This window comes from Triturus cristatus, chromosome 3_1 (genome assembly GCF_964204655.1).
Source record: "Triturus cristatus chromosome 3_1, aTriCri1.1, whole genome shotgun sequence".
Taxonomy (NCBI): Eukaryota; Metazoa; Chordata; class Amphibia; order Caudata; family Salamandridae; genus Triturus; species Triturus cristatus.
The window spans coordinates 294,750,050-294,771,951 of NC_140583.1; the positions used below are offsets into that span (position 1 = coordinate 294,750,050).

Below are 21,902 nucleotides of genomic sequence, written 5' to 3' on the forward strand. Positions count from 1 at the left end.
TAATGAGTTAGGGTAGATTTCACTAGCGGGGTTTAAGCCCCGCCCCTCTTTTCCATTGGCTGGCGTCACCGTTTATGCTAAACGGTGGCCAGCCATTGGAAAAGAGCGTCTAGTGACGTACACTTTTCTCTTTTAGAGCTGTCCCAGTTGGACTGGCTCGGTTGCCTTACGTGTGTGGTAAAAGCTTTCTTATCTTTATGGGGCCATGTGTTTCAAACATATGGCCCCATAAAGACAAGAGATCGGCTACAGCGCGGTCCTCTTTCGGGACGCGTTGCTCTGCCTCGTTTATACTCTACACTGGATGACCCTTTAATCTATAGGGGAAATGGTGCTTACTGATCAAACAAACCATGCACGTACACATTCCCTGTACTATCTGACGCGCATGTTGACATTTATGGACAGTACTGGTGTCCTTGTATTAAAATACAATAAATGTGTAGTGGAAATAGAAGACGTCGCTGGCGGAGCCGGAAGTCTACGTACACTGCATGGGGCTGTACAGCCGCTGGCGTGCCGATGATCCTGCCCGCCGCCTCCCTCACCCCTTCCGCCCTATCAGCCAATCAAGCACACGGAATAGTGCTCCCGGTGCTGCGGCTTGAATTGTTTCATTCCCGGCAAGGGGCACATTTACTGTCTGAAGGAGGAAAAGCATGGAAGCCTCGCTGCAGCGGCAAACGCAAGACACTTGCACAAGGTTTCAGAGGTGGCGAGTCAGGTCCTACCTGGCAGTGCCCTCTGGTACACCGCCCCCTCCTCCTCACCACCTGGCAGCCATCTTACACAGCCCAACGTAACACCATGAGAGCTGGGCGGGACACGGTGTAGGCCACAGCTTCTGGCGACTGAAAGAGGACGGACTAATGTAGGGAATCTTGTTATTTTTCTACCACTGCATTTTAAATGTTTGCTTATTTTCCTGTCGCTTGATAAAACCAAATGCGACAGCGTATGTAGTAACTTAAGCTGGGCGTCTTTCCAAATGTTTTGGAGGAAAAATAATAATGTTTTCGTTGTAATTAGTCATTAACTGGTTTGAAGAATTGCATTTAACAAGATGGCGGACGCCTCGCTTTTAGTACAGTGAAGTCCCTTGCCGCAAACATCTCCAATTTCGAACGTCCCAAGGCAGCCACCGCTTTCCTACCAAGGGGGATATTTTATCCGAAGCATTAGATGCTGATCACGGGTGTGTGGGTGGAAGTTAGGAGACCTGTCCAGGGTATGCTTTTTTGAAGTCATTCTTCACGTTATGTGGAGAGCTAGCAACTAAGCAGCACTAGTTTTTTCTTTGCATTCAGGGTCACCCACTTACGGTGCATGACTAAACGTCTTGTGCAGCCAGCGAAGTACTCTGAGCTGGCCAGCCCCAGAATGCAGCAATGCGCGCTGAAGTGCTAGAGAACAACCACCTCGGCATGTTTTTTTGTTGTTGTCCAGAATTGCAAATCAAACACAATTGTTTTCCACGTCACTTCAGCCAATGCTTTTGCTTTCACTGCTGACGTCCCTTGAACTCACTTGGCTGCGTGTCACACACCTGGACTCTGGATGCAAGCTGTTCACCTGGACGTAAGCAAAGGAGAGGGTTCCAAAGCGCATGCGCATTGTTCTCGCTCTCCTTGGTGGCCCACCCAGCTAGCAGCGAGTAGACGTGTCTGGCATTGGCTGCCAAGACCCTTCCTTAATCGATAGTTGATGTGAGGTGACGGCGCTGGCACCCTCGACGCTCTTGGGGGTTACGTTGTAGTCCCGCGCAGAGCTAGAGGCTCACCAAACTGCAGATACCTTTTTGCAGCCAATTGTGTGAACAACTTTATATTAACTATTGTTTACTTAAAAAATAGCAGGCATTTAGGTATGCTTTCCTCCAATCCTCGTGTAGTTGCTTCTCTGGTCTTCCATTCCTTCCTCATGCTGCTTTCGCCTATCTCATCTACCTTCACCTGTGTTGCTTTCGCCTCTCTCCAGCCCTCCTGTGTTGCGTCCTCCCCCTCCCTGTTACTTCTGCTCCACCCCATTTGCTTCTGATCCTCACTTTACCGGCTGACTAAAATATAAACACTTTTGCACGTTTTGTTTTCATTTTAGTTACAGATTCAACTCGGTTTTGTAACTAAAAAGCACAAAAAGCGCAAGCATTAGTTTGCAGGTGCACATGTGTTGTAGGAGGGCCTACAAAATAACAGGCAGCCACATCACAGTTTTTTTTTTTTCAGGGTAACCTTTTCCCACTCTGCATACCATTGCTGAAAATCAATGGCATAGCCAATAGATAAAGGTGAGAACTACTTTCTTTGCCAATGCTGGATTGTCAATGTCTATGCTTTCATGTACTTCCAGTGAGCGAAAAAAGAACAAGCATTAAAAATGCAATAGGCCTCGCCTTTTATCAAGTTAAAGCCATTTGCTTTGCTATACAATACCATTAGCAAAGCAAATGGCTTTAACTTAACCAAAGGCGAGACCTGTTGCATTTTCACTGCTTGTTCCAGGAATGCATTTAAGTCTGACACAAGCAACAACATACACAACTCGCATGCTATTCTTTCACCTGCCATTTATCTCCTGTTCCCTGTATGAATTTGATGTGGCCCAGCGCTACAACAGCCAGGCAAGCGGGTTGGAGCCCACCAAAGCCATTCTACAAGAAGTGTAGCCCACAGCCTTTCATTCCATACTTCATGGCAATGTACGGTCTTCCACGATATGTTACACGACAGGACAAACTGGTCCACAATCTTCTACGGCCAGCAGCTGCTGCTGCAGGAACGCAACCTTCCTAGTAGATCAACCAGTCGTGGAAGGCCCACCCATCATGCACGTTTGTGAACAGTCACAGCACATCGACTGCCACTGCAGAATTTAGGAAATCATGCAACATCATACCCGTCTACATATCTGCAGCTGGCCATGCAGGGTCACCGCCTACCATAACACATGACAAACAGACATTAAGGGTTGCCATCTCCCCATAACACGTCTGCTTGCGGGTCTTTATCTTGGCCATGTAGGGACACAACTTACCCTAATGACAAACGGCCTTTTAGGTTGCAATTTGCCAAATACAAGTCAGTGTAAAGTGTACAATCGCCGACCACACCAGTCCATTTGCTAGCCATGCAGGTTAAGAGAAATCCAAAAGCTCACATTAAAAGATTCGCTGATAAACGCTTCTAAGTCAGCAGTCAAACAAAGCAGCCATCAGACGAGCGGCTCTCGGCGCAATGGATTGGACATCCCTAAATTCACACTGCACCTACGGCCCACCGGAACCGCAGCTCACGTCACACACTGAGACTTGGAGCAGGCGATTGACAAATGAGAAAAAAACTGCTCAACGCCCTCTGCACATACTGCATCACCTTCCAGAGAGGGTGAATTCCGGAAGCGCACAACCCCTCTGGGAATTCTGCACACTGATTAAATAACGCTGCAGGTTTCATACAGAGGTCTGAGCAGTTTTGAATAATCGTGTGGGGTTTTGTTTACAAAAAGCTGCAAAAAAGGCATTACATTTCTGCAGCCTTTTTTTCTGACAGATTTGTATAGAAGTCATCAACTACACCAGGTGATAATCGTATTTTTGTGAGTCTGCAGGATAATACTGCACAGAAGACGAAAGAAAGATTTTTCTAAAAATGTGTTCTTGCAGCCAAACGACAGTAAGACTAATGGGGACGAACTGCCATAGTTGGTCTGGCCCTCACACCGCAAGGGAGGGCTCCATGCCATCTGCAGGCTTGATGCGACAGATGTTCATAAAGATGGAGGATTTTTTCACCAAAAATATCACCTTGCACCACTTGAGACCATACAGAGGGTTTGCGCATAGTTTTGGAAAACAGACGATATGAAGCCTACCAACCACCCCTTATGCGAAAATGAACTTCTGACCTAATACCCTTAAAAGACTTCCAAGCCGTCGCAATGTGCCACACCTGAAGATACTAGATAGCACACTATACAATTAATCAATGAACAGGTAGGTAGGACAAATGCTGCCTCAAACTCATTATTACAGCTCACTTATCGCTAGAGCACTGACATGCATTCTGGCACTGATAGGCGGCCTATGGCAAGACTAGGCCTCTCAGAAACTTTTTTCACACAATGAACACCACAACACACACACAAGCAAGCATACAGATCCACCAGTAATCACTGAACGCAAATTTGAATGATACAAGGCCATTCTACCAGCAGCTTCGTGACATTCAAATGCAAGATAATCCAACACAAATAGCGCTACCACCCCAGCTGAGGTACTCAAAGGATACTTTCAGAATATCTTTGCAACATATGCACCAATAAACTATATTTGAGAATGGTCAAACTTCACAGTGAGATTAACAAAAATCGTTCCCTCCTCATCCAGCACAAGGGGTCTTAGCCAACACAGAAATATGAGTCTTTGTCCAAGTCTCTAAGCTTGGGGAAAAAACGAAATATAGAACTAAGACTATAAAGATTTTTAAAAAATCATCAATGTCCAAATATATTCACCTACAAAAAGTGCAAGACAAAACTACAAAAAACAGATTGTAGAGAGTAAAAATAACCTGCAAAAACAAAACGTGGAAATTCCTGTTTCGAATTTGCAAACATAACAACATAAAAGGTTTGAGGATTTGTAAATAAATATTTTCTGGCACAGAAGAACTACAATTCCAAGCATTAGTGAGTCAGCTTGGATCAACCACATAACCAGGTTACATGGGACTTTTCCCATGACCTACTCAAAAACAGACAATTTAAGCCAGGTTCTCGACTTAAATCGACTCAGCTATGATAGCAAGCTGTTGCGCCCCCGTAATAAATGAAGCAAAAAGTCAGATGGTTCTCTAGGCCCAAACGGTCTACTAGACTTTACAAATCAGATGTCAACTTTAGGTCCCAAAGTCGACTCCCTTGTATAACCAGTGTACATCAAACCAGATACAAGAGACTTGGGGATAAACTATTCTGAACCCTTTTTTTTTTTAATGCCCCTAAACCCCGCTCCCCCAGGGCGTCCTGCAAACTATTGGCTGATCATGCATTTGGACATAGAATCAAAGTTCTTCTCAAGCTTATTCCTTCAGGACCTGGAAGTATGGGGAGAACAAACATAACTGGCTTGGGCCCAGGAAGAGGCAACATTTCCTAGCTATGCCCATTTTAATTGACAAGTCCCAACAACAACAACAAAAAAAAAAAACCATCAAGGAAATAACTTTTTTCAAAATTAAATCAGTGGGGTATTTTTCCAATGTTCCTATGCGCAACAACTATTGTACCCTATGGGGTGATACGCTGTGCTTTATAAATCCTGATTGAGTGATTCATACTCTTTACACCTGTCAAACCATAAAGTTGGAAGAAGAAATGTACCTTCAAGGAGAATATTTACAAAAGGTAAGAATCCAGATGTGTTTTGCCCCGCTATTTAATTTACATGTAGCAGACTCAAATAATGCACTTAAACCAACAAACTGCCATCCTCCTCAGCTACCTCTACATTCATGTACAATACACTGATGGCATAATTTTATTAAGCAAAACTCACAGTGGTCTACAAGGTTCCATTACTACCTTTTCAGCCTATATCAAAACATGGAAAGGAAATCAAAAACAAATTTAAAAAGAGAAAAAGCTGATTGCTTTTGGCTCCCATTTTAAAAGAGTTGGCAAGTGGTATGTGGAGGAGAAAACTGCAGTCCCCATACACCTATCTTGGAGTAGCTTTGGATAACAGGCCATTTCAAGGATCACCTCAAATCTTTAAGAGCAAAGGCACGATCCTTGAAGTTTGCATTTAGATTTCTGCACAGAAAATTGCTAAATCCATCATTAACTAACTTAAGAGATCCAAATTGTTGGAGGAGAGAGATGTTAAAGCACTGAATACTCTATAAACATTTTTTACATGTAACTATTTATGCTTAGAAAACACAAATCACAAGCCCAGATACGTTTAGGGTTCAGTCTTGTAGAAAAACTCCCTAGACAAGGGTATTTATAAAAATCTGCAAGAAATTGCTTGAGACTCCAAGAAAACACCTCAACCAACCAAATCTAGGATGAACTTTCGAGCACCAAAGCACATAATTTCTAGCAATCATATTGGTGCTCAGGTTTGGGCACGACAAAACTCTACTCGTGGTAATCCCCAAACGCTCTAGCAGTATTAAAAAAAACTGGTAAACAAATAAGTAAAAATACTCTCGCATTTCAAGACAAGGATGAATCTGCAATTAAGTCCCATATTTGGATTGTGATAACTTCATGTGATTAATTAATTCATTCAACAGCAATATTTGAAGACTAATTTTTCTGCACATTTAAAAAGAAAGTTTATGTCTTACAGAATGGGCAGCCTCTGCACACAGGAATTTACTCTGAAATTGAAAAGGATATACGGTCCACTCCAACTTACAGGCTCTGTGGCTATAAAAAAGAAATCATTCTACATAAAATGTGTGTATGTCCAGGTTTATTAGAGCCTCGTAGAAACCTCTTATGCTCAGTCATTAATAATCTGCATATATGAACTTGCAAGCAAGATCAAATTCTGAGCCCGAATAGCCATCCTGCACAGTTCAAGTCCAAATTTGTGGTGAAATGTATGAATCACATTTCCCTGATGCAGTCAATAAATCTGACATACCAATCCCTTCATGATCATCTACATAGCAATTTAGAAAGTAAAATTGGTTTGCTTTAAAGACATTTTTGTCTACAAGTATTTATTACATGATGAATTGTTTTCCAACATTAACACGAAATACAAATTATTGTTTTCAATATGCAAATTTATGGTCAGGTTTTTTTGCTCTCTGCTTTTATAGGTTTGTTTTGAAACACGGATAAGCCATGCAATAAAGAATTACGTATATCTTTGCACCGAGAAAGTGTGATGGCTACATTTAGAAGCACATTTCGCAGATGGATCCAGTGACTGCTAGTTATTGAACAACGTTCATTTATTTGTATAAACTCTCTGCATTTTCTTAACAGTTATGTTTTCCATATTGAATAAGTCTCTGACTACCACTATACGATGATACCCAAAGCCACTATTGGAGATTTTCTGGCTGAGGTTGCTAACAAAATAGCAGAGGTGTGGAATTTTTTTAATAAGCATAAAGCTCCTGAAATCTGCTTGTCCTGTAATGAAAGCCACTTGTCCTACCTATGCCCTAAATCAGCTGCATAGCCAGAGCTGATACACCACTACTTTCTTTTAAAAAACTGGATTTTATTTTTGCTACATAAATATGTCTGCAGAAATAGGGTCTTTTGAGAACTCTTGGAAGTGACATAGGTGTAGATTATGAGCAATTTGTTATGTTTCTCATTTTAACCATATGCTGCTCTTGATCTAGGGAGGTGGCTAAATCACTTGAATTGAACTTTCTGAAATATAGGTTACATTCAGATCTATGTTGCAGGTGCATGAATCCACTTTTCTAGGATGTTGATTGAAACTTGTGACCAGTTACACAAAATGAATACACGGAGAACACTAATTTAGTGAGCTCTCTCACTGGGCAGAGAATATTTGACTTGCAGGGTAATAATGCACACTTGCTCATCTTTGTATTAGGTGTATTTAGCCATAGATGTGTGGCTTGTGGTTAGAACCAGTGACCTATTGACTTTGCAGTCTGTTAGTAGGTCACTGAACTAGTTCACAAAGGAGTGGTGATAGCTCATTCACATTTTTACTGTAGCAAGCTATTTAATCCGTAATTCTTTTATATAACACTCATTTTGCTGCCGCATTCTTCCCATATTTTTCTATATTTTGCTTTCCCCATCATGTATACTCCTGCGTGCATGGTGCACCGCTGGTGAACCGACAACTAGAGCATAATCGTCTTCACGGATCTGCTGAGTTTTAGTTCATGGTCGTAAAGAGGTCTATCAGAAGACAGTCGCAAAGAAACCACCCATGAGCTGCACACATGCTTGCAGATGCACGTATTGTATAAGTGCCTTGAGCAAACACACATTCTTCAGATGCAAACATACCCACAACAGTCACACATCCATCCTCCACAACACACACACATTCATGCAGACAAATACCCTATATACTGCCCGAGTTCCCCATCATGATAGTCTCCTTGCCGGATACACACGCATACATAACCATGCATAGTCACACACATACAGCCATCCAGAAGCATAATAATGGTGCAAGAGGCCCTAGGCAAGGTAACGTACCCCAGTAAAACTCAGTGGGGTATTTAAAACACTCCATTTTTGGGGCCAATGGACCTCTCACTCACTTGTGCCCTCATTCTTATTACACTGCATTTGCATACGAGTGTACTACTGATACAGACACCAATTTAATTATCTCAGGCACATGCCATGCTGGAAAGAGGTGCACTGACCAGCGTAAATAATCTGTGAAAGAAAAAACACACCTCACGCAGATAAATCCACGCTGCAGACACCCGTGCATGATGCACAACCTCCTAACACATACTACAACAGATGCATAACTGCAGGGGATGGTGACAGCAGGGAGGCGGATGGGGAGGATGGATGTTTAAACTCCCGTCATGAAGGAGATGCTGTGGGATGAGGGGTAGTGCAGAGGCTGTCCGTGTGGATAAGATGGGCAAATGCTGGGATGGTCGATAGTTGATGGACAGAGGACGAGTAGCTCTGCATTCATGAATGGAGGAGAGGAAATTCTACAAATCCAACGGAGCGCTGTACAGGGCCAAAGACAAATAGCACAAGCATACATACATGTTATAGGAAGTAGCATTGATAGAACATGTTCTGGAGATATTGGGTACAAATAAGTGCAACTAGGCGGATTGGGGGATTGTAATGAAAAGGATAGCAACATTTCACTAATTTAAACACTAATGGCTAAACATCTTTAAGAGACTCCGGCGGCCTTAGATGGAGGCGATAAGTAACTAATAAAATACTAGTCTCGGAGACACTATACTAGACTGTCACACATGGATTGTATCTGGAAAAAAGGGAGAGGTCCCACAAAGGCTGTAAATGGCCAACCTGCGCAGTTCTCAATCCCTACAGTGACACATAGGCACATCCTGCCGGCAGTCACAGATGGAGTCTTACTCTCCCCTCACTCTCCGCTCTCTTACTTTATTACTCCATCCCAGCTCCCAGCCAGTGCATCTTGGGAGCTTTGGACAAAGGTATCACGGAAGCACTGCACAGCTGAGGGCTTAATGAGAGACGTGTCAGAGGCCTTCAGTGATGGACGGACAGAGATAAGAGGTCCGGGATAGTAATTACCCTTCTACCACACATGTAATTTCTCCGGGCCCACTGGATGTCCATGGACTCTCTCTAGGGAGAGGCAAACGGAGACTGATGTTCCAACACACACCCCACCAAATTCCTCAGCGAACAGCACCACAATAAATGCCAGGGAGTCCACACACTGGCTAAATTCACCAATAGGATGAAAAGGTTTTTAAGAGGGTGTGCTCAGGATACAAACTGCCAATCATGGTGAAGAGTAAAGCCATGCAATTACAGACCTTTATACATCTCTCCTCGTCATAGGATTTCTTATGGGCAGCCTGACTGGCTGTGAACGCGAGTCTACTACAGTTCTACCTATTTATAACGTAATTAAATTCCAAGTTGTCCATCGGGCAAATTTAACATTAAGACTTCTTGTCCCCAGGGAAAATCCCCATGGCTCGGGCGTGGGTAATAGAAATTCCCCACCCCTGAAAACAACCCTTAGTTGAGAATCACATGTTCTAGGTTTCAGGAATGATGTGTCACAGATGCAATACCGGTTTAATTATGGTTTGGTTTTCTCTACCTGCTCCACCAGGCATTTCTCCATCCCATGTATTTATTGATTTATTTACACACTCCAGCAACATCAATGTCCTCATCTATCTGTGGTTCACATGTGCCAAGCTTCATATTCTGCTACATACTGCCTCTGCTGTGCACTCCTTTATCCTCCACTACCACCATTTCCTGTCCTATTATTCATTTCCTCTAAGCCCTCTCTTTCCTTCACTTCTTCTACACCACCCTCTCACCTTCACTTCCTTTATGCTCTCCTCTATCCTTCGTGTTTCTTATGCCCTCTACCATAATTTGCTTCTTCTATGCCCTCCTCCATCTTTCGCATTACCCATGTTCGCCTGTGTACTTCTCTTCTATGCCCTCCTCCATTTATGCTTTCTCCATACCCTCTTCCATTGTATTATATTATGGCATTTGTACAGAGCCAACTACCCTTTTTAGGGTACCGAAGCGATGGTCCACGCAGGTAGCACGCCACGAGACGTGTGGGTGTATGACTGGATGAGTGCTGTCTTTACTTTGAGTATGTGTGGGAAGTACTTCCATGTCGTGCACGAGGAACACTGAGGTCAGCTGTCGTGTCACAGTATGCGGTGCCTAGAGGGGCAATGGACCCGGAAGTGAGAAATACATGAAGTTTTTTTTAATGTGTGTTATACTTTCAACTTTTGCCCAAGACAGACTGCGTTATTGTCACTCTTTGGCCTTCTAGGATGTCATGGCTCAGAATATGTGACTATTTGGGGCCTGAAGAGTGACTAAGTTAGAGTTCTCTGGTGATGTGTAGATCTCTCTGGCCTCAGAAAACCTTTCCAGTAGCAGCTGTGTGGTTATTTAAGCAGACCTGTATAACCTGCATCTGTGCCACTCAGTGGTCAGCAAGGCTCCACAGTTCCTTTCATAAATATAAGCCTGTCCTGCTTACTAAGAGACCACGTAATGAATTGGTGTCTATTATATGGTGACATGAATTGTATCAACTAGAATCATGAACACCCTTGAACATATCACCAGAGAGTCATCATAGTCCATCAAACTAATTCTTCTTTTCTTCTTATGTTTTTCGTGTAGAATATGTTCTAGACAGCCAACATGTTTCATTACTTGATAACCCAATGGCTGTCAGGGTTAGAGAGAATACATACAAATATAAAATCAGTCCATATGGATTAAAACAATAGAAAATTATAATTTCCTTTAGCTAAGGACGAGAAGAGAGTATGACCAAACAAGTATCACCTATAGTGGTTGAAATTGGGTATTTGCAGTATGCCAGTAAATTTGTTGCTACGGGATACCCACTGTCTATTTGCTAACCCTGAAATGATCTGTTTTTCTTTCTTTAAGTGCTCTTATGGTATTGTACACAACATATTTAGAACTACTTGTCATTTTTGCCACTCCGGAATTCTGGGCTAGAATAATAATGATTTTCCATCATATTGATCCATATGGTCTGATTTTATATTTGTATATATTTGTTCTAGCCCTGACGAAGTTATTAATAAGTAAAAAAACACACATTGGCTGGCTAGAACATGCTCTGTAAGAAAAACTTGAGAATAAAGGAAGAATTGATTTGACGGATTATGATGACTCTCTGGTGATCTATTTGGGAATTTGGGCAATTGCAGTCAAAACTGAGTGATTTTCCTTTTCCCTATTTTGAGACCTTTTCAGTTACTGCTCCCCTTTGCTGAGTACCTGACCAAGGACACTAAAGACTTGCTGGGCACTTTTGTTACAATTTAAATAGAAGTGTGCCAACACTACTCTAGCATCTCAACTGTTCACTGAATTATATAAAAATTGATGTTGTCATGACTGTCAAAGACTAGAGTAGCTGTCCTTCATCTTGTTGGAGGGAGAAGATAGGGTAAACTTAGTTTACTATGCCTCTTACCAGTCGGGGAAGATGTGGTTAGAGATCCATATATCAATAGACAGGATGCAGGTCTTCAGGTGCGGAGATGCAGTGGGCACTTCTGTATTTATTGGAGAGGCACAGTTATATTTTACGTATATGGCATGGTCATCATGAGGTTATTTTGGTTGGATCTTCCCATTTTGGGTTGAGTGCATGTGTCTGTCGTCTTAGCATAATGATGTGGTCTGAAATGTTCCTTAGTTCTCAAAATGTGCTTATTCTGGTTGTAGGGTTATCGCCAAGAGCCAGTGGCTGATGCAACTAACTGGGGAGCAACAATATTTTCACTTCTCTTCTGAACTTTTTTTAATGCTCCTCGAGGCTTTGAATTTTTGCACAAAAAAAAAAAGAAGGAGTCTCAGAGCATGGCGACTCATACTGGAAAATCTTATTGTTCTCTGGCACAATAAACGTAGTGTTACCCTGGAGCGCAGTGCCCTTTTTGTCTGTATTGTTTACATTAAATTTGTAGAAACAGTTGTACTTTTCCTTGGGATGATCTACGGATAATTAAAAGTGCTTGAAGACTGATTGCATAGCTAGTCAGTAAAATGTTTGGATGACTTGTGTTACGTGTTCTCTAGATTAATGGTGGAACAGAAGCCTGGCTGCAGTGTTTTTTGATTTTGTTAAGCTTTAAGATCACAAGTATGAGGATACTTTGCAGTTTATGTTGGTATTCAAGATATCGGTAGATGCGTTGCAAGGTGTACATTGTGTGAAAGGTGTTCCTTTTTGCGTCATTGGCATGTGGTTTCAGAGACAAATCTGAGTCCATGGTTAATCCTAGGTTGCTCTATTCTCTTGGTGTCTCTCGCTTCCACCTTTTGATTCCGCTGTGCCCTCTTCTAGTCTTTACTTTCAAGAGATCTTCCTCTATCCATTGCCTCATCTATCTTCATGTACCCTTCTGTTATGCTGGGATTACTACAGCAAAAACTGAATCCATCCTTATCTTCCTCTGTGTCTTGTAGTGTTCTGTGTTTTATCTACGACCTTTTGCATCTATTGTACCCTCCTCTAAAAGGTGCTGTCTGCTATGACACCGTTTCCCTTGCATCTCTGAGCTCTCCAGTACCCTGTGCATTTCATGCTGCAAAATACACAGGACTTCCTTTGTGTATTCCTACTACTTTTGTTTCTTCGTGTCCTGATGCATGTGTTGCTTCAGAGCCCTGCCAGCATTCTGTGCTTCATCTAAACACTCCTGTACTTCTTGCTTCCTCAGTGCTCTCTAGTAGCCCGAGCTTACTGTGCGTTCTCTCACAGCCCCTTTTTCCTCTGTGCCCTCCTTAATCCTGTGCATCCACCTAGTCCTCCTGCATCCTCCTTGCTCCAGGCTTTGTTACATGTTTCGACCCCTCTGTGCCCTCCTCTCCTTCCACTAATCTCTCGGGTACCCGTTACTACTTCTGAACCCTCCAGCATCATTTGCTTCCACTATGCTCTCCAGTATACTCGGCTTCCTCTAGCTCTCCTGAATGCCAGGCTGCTTCTGTGCTCTCTTGTAGTCCTTCCTGCATACTCTGCTTGCTCTGTGCTTTGATTCCTCTGTGCCTGCCCTCCAAGTTCTCCTACATCCCTACCTCTGTGGTCTCCAGTAGCCTATGCTTCCTTATCACCAGCATCCTTTACTTCTTCCATGTCCTATTGCGTTCTTAGCTTCTTTGGTATCATCTTCTTATCCCTGGCTTCCTTCTGGGTGAGGCTGTTCTGTGTCCTATTGTACATGGAACAGGTTCAGCTAAGGCATCCAAGCCAGGGTTTGAAGGGAAGGTACAAGCTTTATATATACTGCATAGCTATTGATCAGCCCCTTTTAGTCACGGCCCATAAAAGCATACAGCCCTCCACCACAGATCCCTCCCTTGCTTTTCGTTCATGAGGTCAGTGCTTTTGTGATGCGAATTGCTCCCCGCACAATGCTCTACTCACGCTTTTTACAATGCAATCCATCAATGACTGAGCTGCGTTTTAGGTTGTCACCCCTCGCAACAAAGCAAAGCCCTCCCGCTGGCAGAAGACCCCTGCTGCTCCACACAAACGAGAGATGACAAGGACCACAAACTACGCGCATGGGTGCCATCTCACAACGCTCGCGAGGCAATGAAGCACTGCAAAACCAAATAATAAAAAAAAAGATGTTTCCACAGATGAGAGCCTACAAGTGTTTTCCTTTGAGCCCCTTTCCCTCGAAATCAAGGACCCTCGCGTGATGAAGGAGACTTACAGCAGTGGGTGTTGCAGTGATACGCCTAGGAAGCCGTGGGCATCGACCTGCCCATTCAGTTTGTCACACACACTAAGTGCAACAGCCCTGTGTGGACAGTGAAAACCGGGCTTTTCTATCTTTCACTGCCACCTCTGCTCCCAACCGCGTCCCCCTTTTTGTGGCATCCTTCGTCTGGCAGTGCTAATTTTGGACAGCAAGGCTTCATTCAGCCCCTCGGGTGAGTACGGGAAAGCATTTGTTGTTATATGCAATAAAAATCACAATCATTCCCCGCAGCTACCAAGAGCCCCGTAATGATGGAGATGCGTGCTTTAACTGAGTAAACTGAAAACGTCAGAGCGTAATATTCAAGGCAAGGAGTAGTGACCGCTCCACCGCCGCAGAAAGCACTCTGGTAGTGGTTACCTGTCGCGCCTTACTCCAGTTCTGCTCGGTCGTATTTAATTTATGGCAGATTTGAGTGTGACGTCATCCAGCTAAACAGAGCGAGGTGCACATAATGCAGACCAAAATAATAATAATCTTAAAATGCACATACGGAATCTGACGAATGCACTGCTTCCTCCCATGTGTAAATGCGACCAGACGGTTGCGCTCGCCTGCCTGCTTCACAGTACTGCGGGGACATCGCGCTGGCAGTGCGTATAGTTGTATTTCTCACACATGGAAGTCTGAGACTGAGGCTTCGTCCAGGTACTAAGTTACAACGGGGCGTTCAACAAAAAACTATGCACTAAAAACGAATCTTCAAACGGACCCACACACATCAATCACTGTTGATCACCTACATATGTTCCCAATAAAGTGTTTTAAGTGTATATCGCCATTGTAACACAGTGGAAAGGCATTTAACAAACATGGACAATAACATGACGCTTCCAATTCCTTAGACATCACCGCCCCTCCCTCCTTCAGTCTGTGTCCCTCCTCTTTACCGCATGTCGCCTCTTCCCTCCCATGACTCTTTACAAGTGGTTTCTGAACATAAATAAACAGGGAAAGAATAGCCCCGGGTCAGATGATGAGGCTGATGAAGAGACAGATCGGCGCGGATTTCCACACAGCGCCAACCAAGGGCACCGAACTACAAGAGAGGTCATTTTAATGAGATGGGGGGGGGGGGGGCTTTACAAAATGAGAGGATTACACAAAAGCGAACACTAGTAGACCCGCGAGAACATCATTTCAGTATTCCTAAATGCGCCTTGATTGACAACTCCGAATACCTCCAGTAACCTCAGATTGCATCCATGCTGACAGTGCATGGTCCACACCCCCTGCCAGGCCCCTCCCACAACCACAATCAAATGCTTTTCAGACGACGGCCACTAGCTGATTCTAAGCCTGCCTCCGATGCCAATTCCCATGGCTCTCATATCAACTTCTCACCGCAGCCTACAGTTTCCTGCCTTTCGTACGATTTATGCTAGCAATCCAGAGACCCTCTCCCATCACAATCATAGGGTCCCCTCATTAAATGTAAACACAATGCCTTACTGCTCCGTCCCTTTCCCATAAACAGCATTAGTTTATTTTGCAGCCGCAGTCATTTGAAGACGGTCAGCAGTCCAATGCTACCTACAATCGCAAAGGCCTTCTTTATAATCTGCCAAAATATATTCCGCGTACACAGATCCACCACCGTTATGTTAAATTTCTCATAGCATCCGAAATCACACCACAGCTCCCCGCGACAAATTAAAAGGGCTCACGGGGAGCTCAAGCTAACAATTGCAATCAGAAAGTCTAATGCCCAAATAAAACAACGACCCCGTCCCCTGGACAAGGACTACCAGAAGCCAGGGGTCTACAAACACACTTAACCGTGGCCCTTACAATATTGCATTTAGGTGCAAAGCATCCTGAACACACAACGATTTCAGAGTTCAAACGAACCCACACACAATACCTTCAGCACCACAAGCCTAGGGATAACATTAAAAGCAGACCAGTAGGATTCAAGGGTTCACAGCATCCCCACCGCAGTCCAGGGGTGGGAAGAGTACACATCTCCACAAATCAATCACGGGTTTTTCGAACCTTCATAACCTAGGTTTCCAAATGAAAACCATTACGATCCTAGATTTCAGATCACCTCTCACCGGAACCGGAGAGTGTTTCGCCCACAACCCTTGGGTGAATGCTATGCAGCCTCCTCCCTCCCCTTAATATTCACCGGGTTGAATAGGAGTGGACCCCCTCCCCCACATCACTTCCCCAAGGATCCTTACCTGGCTGGTGCTGGCCGCTTCTTGCAGCATTCGCCGGGTCCTGGCCCACTAGCAGCAACAGGAGGAGGGGGAGAGACCCCCAGAGCCCCCGCGCCGCCGACATTACCGCCCGCACACCGGGCCTCGGCTCTGGCTCTCACGGAATTCAGCTGGCAATCACTCCATCCCGCACTGCAAGCAACCTGAGGAGCCTCGCGCTAGCTCCAGCCAACCCTCCAGAGTGAGGGGCGGGGCACACACGGGGAGAGGGCGCAGGCGCGAGACGCAGGAGGGGGGTGGGTCACGCTATGGCACACTGCGCATGCGCGAACAGGACCGCCACATACAACTATACGCCTGAGAGGAGGGCGCAACCACTAGACAACTCAAGATTTAAGGAGTGGGTTCCGAACCTTTACCAGACCACCAGTCTGTTGTACTTTGCTTTTAGTCTCGCGCTCGAAGCAGCGAACACTGTTCTGCTACTAATTTACAATTCTAAATCTAGTCAGAATATTTTGGAAAAGTGTGATTTTCTTCCAGAACAGGCGATGAGGCTAATTCGAGAAGTCCAATTTTAGGGAATGCGGCTGACACTATGGGTTGGGTTGCGCGAAAATTGTGAGGCTGGGCGTTGCAATACTAATTCAGTTGCATATCGCCTGCTGCTCTGAGGATACAACAGCAAAGAAATAACGAGGATTAACGTGAGCCACGAGAAGAACCTCCGCGCATGCGCGGAACAGAGGACGAGCAACATGAGAGGACCCAGCGTGAAGGGCAGGGGGCAGCAGAGGGCACGAAGATACACTGCACCTAACTCCTGCTTTTAGGATGAGTCTCGAACGTATTTTAGGAAGCCAGGGTAGTCCTTTGTGTTGTGTGTCAGTGATCCCGGTGGTCAAAAATCCTAGATGGCTGCTTTTAACGATAGTGATTATCACCCGGTCGTTAGTCTAACCTTAAGGGACTGCTGCCCTGGACACGACTTGTCATGCGCGGTAGTAACAGATTCTTAATTTGTCCTCAGTCGGAAGGGCAACGCTGCTCCCCAGCCGCATTCCTGATGAAGTTTGCAGGGGTAAAGCGCCGAAGCACGCGCGTTGTTTGCTCGCACATCCACTACGGCGTTAATGGTCCTAGCTGGTATCGGGGAAATACCATTGTTCGGACTGCAAACATGAGTATTAAAGAGCGATTTTTTTTTCTAAAACACGACTGGAAACGGGACGGAAATCAAAATGCTGAAACTGGAATGTAGTGTGCTAAACTTTCTATTTTATTGTTTTGCTTTACGTAATTGTTATACTGTATGTTGAGAATGTCATCAGTATTATAAGGCGAATTTTTATAGGTTGCAGTTGTGGTGTTTAGGATACCTGGGGACTCCACTATGGATAGGGTTTCCAGATCTTGAAACCACAAACCGGGACATTTTGCAAAAACAAAAGGACTACAATTTTACATCATTGGAGCAGCGCAGAATGACAGTTTTCATCAACATACTAGGAACACAGAAGAGAAGAGGCACTAATTAAATAAATAAAATCTAATTTCTATAACCAGCATCATACCTGATAATTCAGTTGGTTACTTATAACAGTTGCGAACTAGCACAACTTTAGAACGCCTCTCACTGTTTTTAGTTGACCCCCCTCTAAAAACCGTGGCATGAGCTAAAATTGCTGAAACCTCTTGGGACAGCTGGTGGAAAACTGGGACTGTCTCAGGAAACGTGGGGAGAATGGTTGTCAGTTGGTGATGACCTTTTTGGATGTACGGTTGTTACTTGCCTGTTCCCTAATAAACCACCTTACTTACCTTACTAGGTGTACAGCGTCTTACTACAATTTGGCAATGATCTGGCATACGATACATCCACGTGTGTTCAGGACGTGGTTTGGGGAACAGGAAAACGTAGCGGATGAGGCTGGCAATTACTGCTGGAAGAACGCGAGTGTGGACAGCGGACACTCCTGTGAACAAGACATTGCAGCAGACAGAGGCCTTCTACAGCGCATGTTTGAGCCATGGTGAGGTGCACATGTCCCGTTGACCAACTTTGGGGGCAAGTGAGATGAGCGTGCACTAGCGATGGTTGGCATGCCTGGACGCAAGAGGAGTGCGCTGCGCGTGAGGGAGGCATTGTGCGATAGCAGCTACGTCACTACGTGACATGCCTGCTGCCATCCCCCCTAGCACCTTGAGAACCTCCTGGGTGAGTAGCGTGCTTTACAACCCCCTGATTGATTGATTGATCTTGAAGGTACTTTCCGGCCTTTGTGTGCATTGGTGATGATCAAACCAGGCTCCAGCACAACTCTACCCTGCTGCGCGACGTGCATACTGCAATCTTTTTAGCAATTGTTTTCGCCCTTTGTGTGCTTTGTGATGCGGACACCAGCCTCCAGTACAACACAGTATTGAATACGTCAGCATTTGGGCATTGTGAGCATCGTTAATGCGCACATCATTTCAGTCTTAAACCGGATCCTGTCGCTTAAAATTTAGCCATTGTGCGCATCAGTGATGCGCACACCTGCAACATTAGTCAGTAGAAGTAAGTCAATTTCCATTGTGCGTATCAGTGATGTGCACATCTAATGCAGCATTATAAGCCTGTATACATTGTGCGCATCAGTGATGCGCACACTTACAACGGCAGTAATTGGCAATGCTCATTATGTGTACACCTCTGAGATAATTTAAACCAATCCTAGACAGCAGTGATTAGTGACAATTTGGCTAGGGCTGGTCTTCTGATATTCCACCCAAGGATATAGCATTGTATTAATACTGTATTACTATTGGTACATTGACAGTGTATTTTTTGCTTTCCCAGCTATGAAATACACTTTGTTAGAGTTCCAATATGAGCATGTAAAACAACGGTTTGACCCATCTGGTACCGTTTCTTCCAAGGACGGGAGAACCTCAGCAGAAGTGGTGGGTTTGAAAAGACTACTTTCTTAATTATATTTTAGCTATTGTCGAAGAGAATGATGAGGAATTTTCAGCTAAAAGGAAAAAGAGAATACTGTTGCACAATCTGGGACCTGATGGCCTAAGGATGTATAACCAAATGGAAAAAAAATCAAGAATTGGTGGGAGCACAGATGTGTCCAAGGAGGCTATGGAGGACTTAGATGCTTAGTAACCCATGGTATGCGTAGCCATTGACAGACTCAATTTTTCTAACGGAAGCCAAATGAGGCCGAATCCATAAAAGATTATGTGGCAGAATTAAACAAAAGTTAGCCATAACATGCATATTTGGGGAGTTACATGATGACCTAATAAGAGACCAAATTGTGATTGTCGCGCTGGGCAGGTAATACGGGACAGCACAGGTTTGTTAGCCACTATTCTTTATTGTGTAAGGATAAACAAAAATTTCGAGAACGTTGTCCAGGCAACGTCTTCCTCAAGGGGATCGGTCTTCTCCTCCTTGGCGTCTCTTCGGAACGTAGGTCGTCGGGGCCAGTAGGGACGTGTTGCGAGGGAGAAAAAGAACTGCACTACCGTTGGTACTAAACACTGTCTATAGTAGGGGGTAGGTGTGAGGAAAGTTTCACCCAGTCGGTTCTCTGGACGGTGCAGGGAAGGGGCCTTCCCCAGAAAGGAACAGGAGTTTTACGCAGCGCAATTAACTCCCGTTTGTAGTGGGAACTCACTCTATAGGCTTCCCCGCCTCCCTGGGATGCCGTTTCTGCCCTCCCAGTTCCCCGAAAGCGAGCACGCACCTGTTCGGCTGGGCGTCACGTGTTGCCGTTGGCCTTCTGGCTACCCCTCGGTTGCTGCCTCGGCGGTGCTCAGGACTCCCGCTCCTCCCGTCTGTTTTTTGCTCTCCGGCTCTCTCTTGATCTCCCGCAATCCGCCTTCTTCCTCCTTCCGGTCAATGATGAACTTGTGACAGGCTCCCGGCATCTTATCCGTCATCGACGCTCTGTACTCCCATCCTCAAGAGACAGGGCCGGATTCGTCCTCATCCGTGGAGTTAAAGGGCCAGCTATGAGGGGTATAGGAAACCTCACGCTCTCCAAGAGGTATGTTCGTGTCCGTTAGCTGAAAGGGAGAAAAGGGGCATGTCATGCCCCGCCCCACAGATCAAAGGAGTCTAATGATTGTGTTCTATTCCTGTTTTGTTTTCACAAGCACGTGTCTAGAGGTATAGGGAAGAGGGATCACAAAGGAGGGTTCTGAAAGGGAGGGGTCGCTGTTGAGCTCTTCTGGTTTCTTTGCCTCCCAGCGTCGCTGGCGGTCGTTTCCTCGGGCGTGGTCCGGCCAGTCGTCCCTTCGGAATAAAAAGAAACACCAAGGCAATTATTACCCGTCTTTTCCTTCCTGTTGTTTTCCCTCCCCTTTTGTTTTAGGATCGTTTGTGGATACCCAACCCCTTAATTCCTCTATGGTGTGGGCTTTCCTGTTCCGTCTTCCCCGGGCCCTTATTTTCAGGTGAGTCCCGCTGGAGATGGGTTAGAGCCCGCCCGTTCGCCCACCCCTTCTTTACCCTACGGGTGGTTGTCTATAGGCCCGAGTAGGACTAATGAGCGCCACCAGCCCACGAGGGACCTCCCTGTTTTCCCGACCACTTGCCTGAAGCCGGGGCCCGGTACAGGGGTCCCGGCTGCCTCGTCCTCTGGTCCTTCCTCTGGGCACGTCCCGGCGTGTCCTCGGGTTTTCGCTGTAGTCTCTCCCTTGTTCTGCTTCTCGCTCCTCTCCTCGCTCTGCTCCTCGCTCTTACGACGTCCCTCGTCCTCTGTATCTGCTTCCGGTGGTTTTGAGTCCTCCAAGCCCCTCCCCTTGGGTGTGAGAGTCAGTACTGGTAGTAACGACCTGGTGCCCCCGGGGTCCTTCGGCAGCTCCCTCTCGTCACAGGGCCTTCCCTCCAGGCATGGCCGATCGGGCCATGTATCTACTGGGCTGTGGGAGAGGAAGTCCACGTTTGTCTGCAACGCTCCGGGTCGATGTGACACCTGGAAAGAAAAAGGCTGTAAGGCTAAGAACCATCGGAGGATGCGAGGGTTGGTGTCTTTATGTTTGGCCAGCCAGACAAGGGGGGGCATGGACGGCCCAGTAGATAGTATTGTAAGGCTTGGACCGCCCAGCGGATGGCCAGGCATTCCTTTTCTATGGTGGAGTACCTGAGTTCCCTGGGTACTAGTTTGCGGCTGAGGTATACCACTGGATGGAGCTCACCCGACGGGGTTGTTTGCGATAGGACCGCCCCAAGACCGCGGTCTGATGCGCCTGTCTGTAATGTGAATGGGCTTTTGAAGTCAGGGCACGTGAGCACCGGGTCGCTACAAAGTCCCGTTTTGAGGCGGTCAAAGCTGTGTGTTTGTTTCGGGGTCCATGTGGTGAAGGAGTTGGGGACTGATTTTTTTAACATGTCCGTGAGAGGGGCCGCTTCTTCAGCGAAGTGGGGGATGAACCTCCTGTAGTAGCCTACTAACCCCAGGAACGCCCTAATGCCCTTTTTTGTGGTTGGTTTCTCTAGGGTTGAGATGGCCTTGACCGTATCTATCTGGGGTCGGATCTGTCCGTTTTGTATATGGTAGCCTAAATAACAAAAGTTGTCGGTGGCTAACATGCATTTTTCAGGGTTGGCAGTCAGACCCGCCTCCCGGAGACTGGAAAAGACGGCCTGAAGATGTTTAAGGTGTTCCCCCCAAGTGGTACTGAAAACGACTATGTCGTCCAAGTAAGCAGCAGC

The 21,902-nt window shown here is 45.4% G+C and overlaps 1 protein-coding gene across 10 annotated transcripts in view; it reads right to left on the reverse strand.

Moving 5' to 3' along the window:
* The window catches only part of NEO1 (neogenin 1), a 552,683-nt gene extending 536,239 nt beyond the window's left edge, over positions 1-16,444 (reverse strand). For 8 of the 10 annotated variants that reach the window (XM_085643916.1, XM_085643915.1, XM_085643913.1 and 5 more), the window contains exon 1: positions 16,208-16,444. In XM_085643916.1, the coding sequence (XP_085500042.1) occupies positions 16,208-16,310 (103 nt within the window). In that variant the 5' untranslated portion in view covers positions 16,311-16,444. The remainder of the gene's footprint in view (positions 1-16,207) is intronic. The other 2 variants (XM_085643917.1, XM_085643914.1) reach the window with 1 other exon arrangement.
* Positions 16,445-21,902: the final 5,458 nt, after the last annotated feature.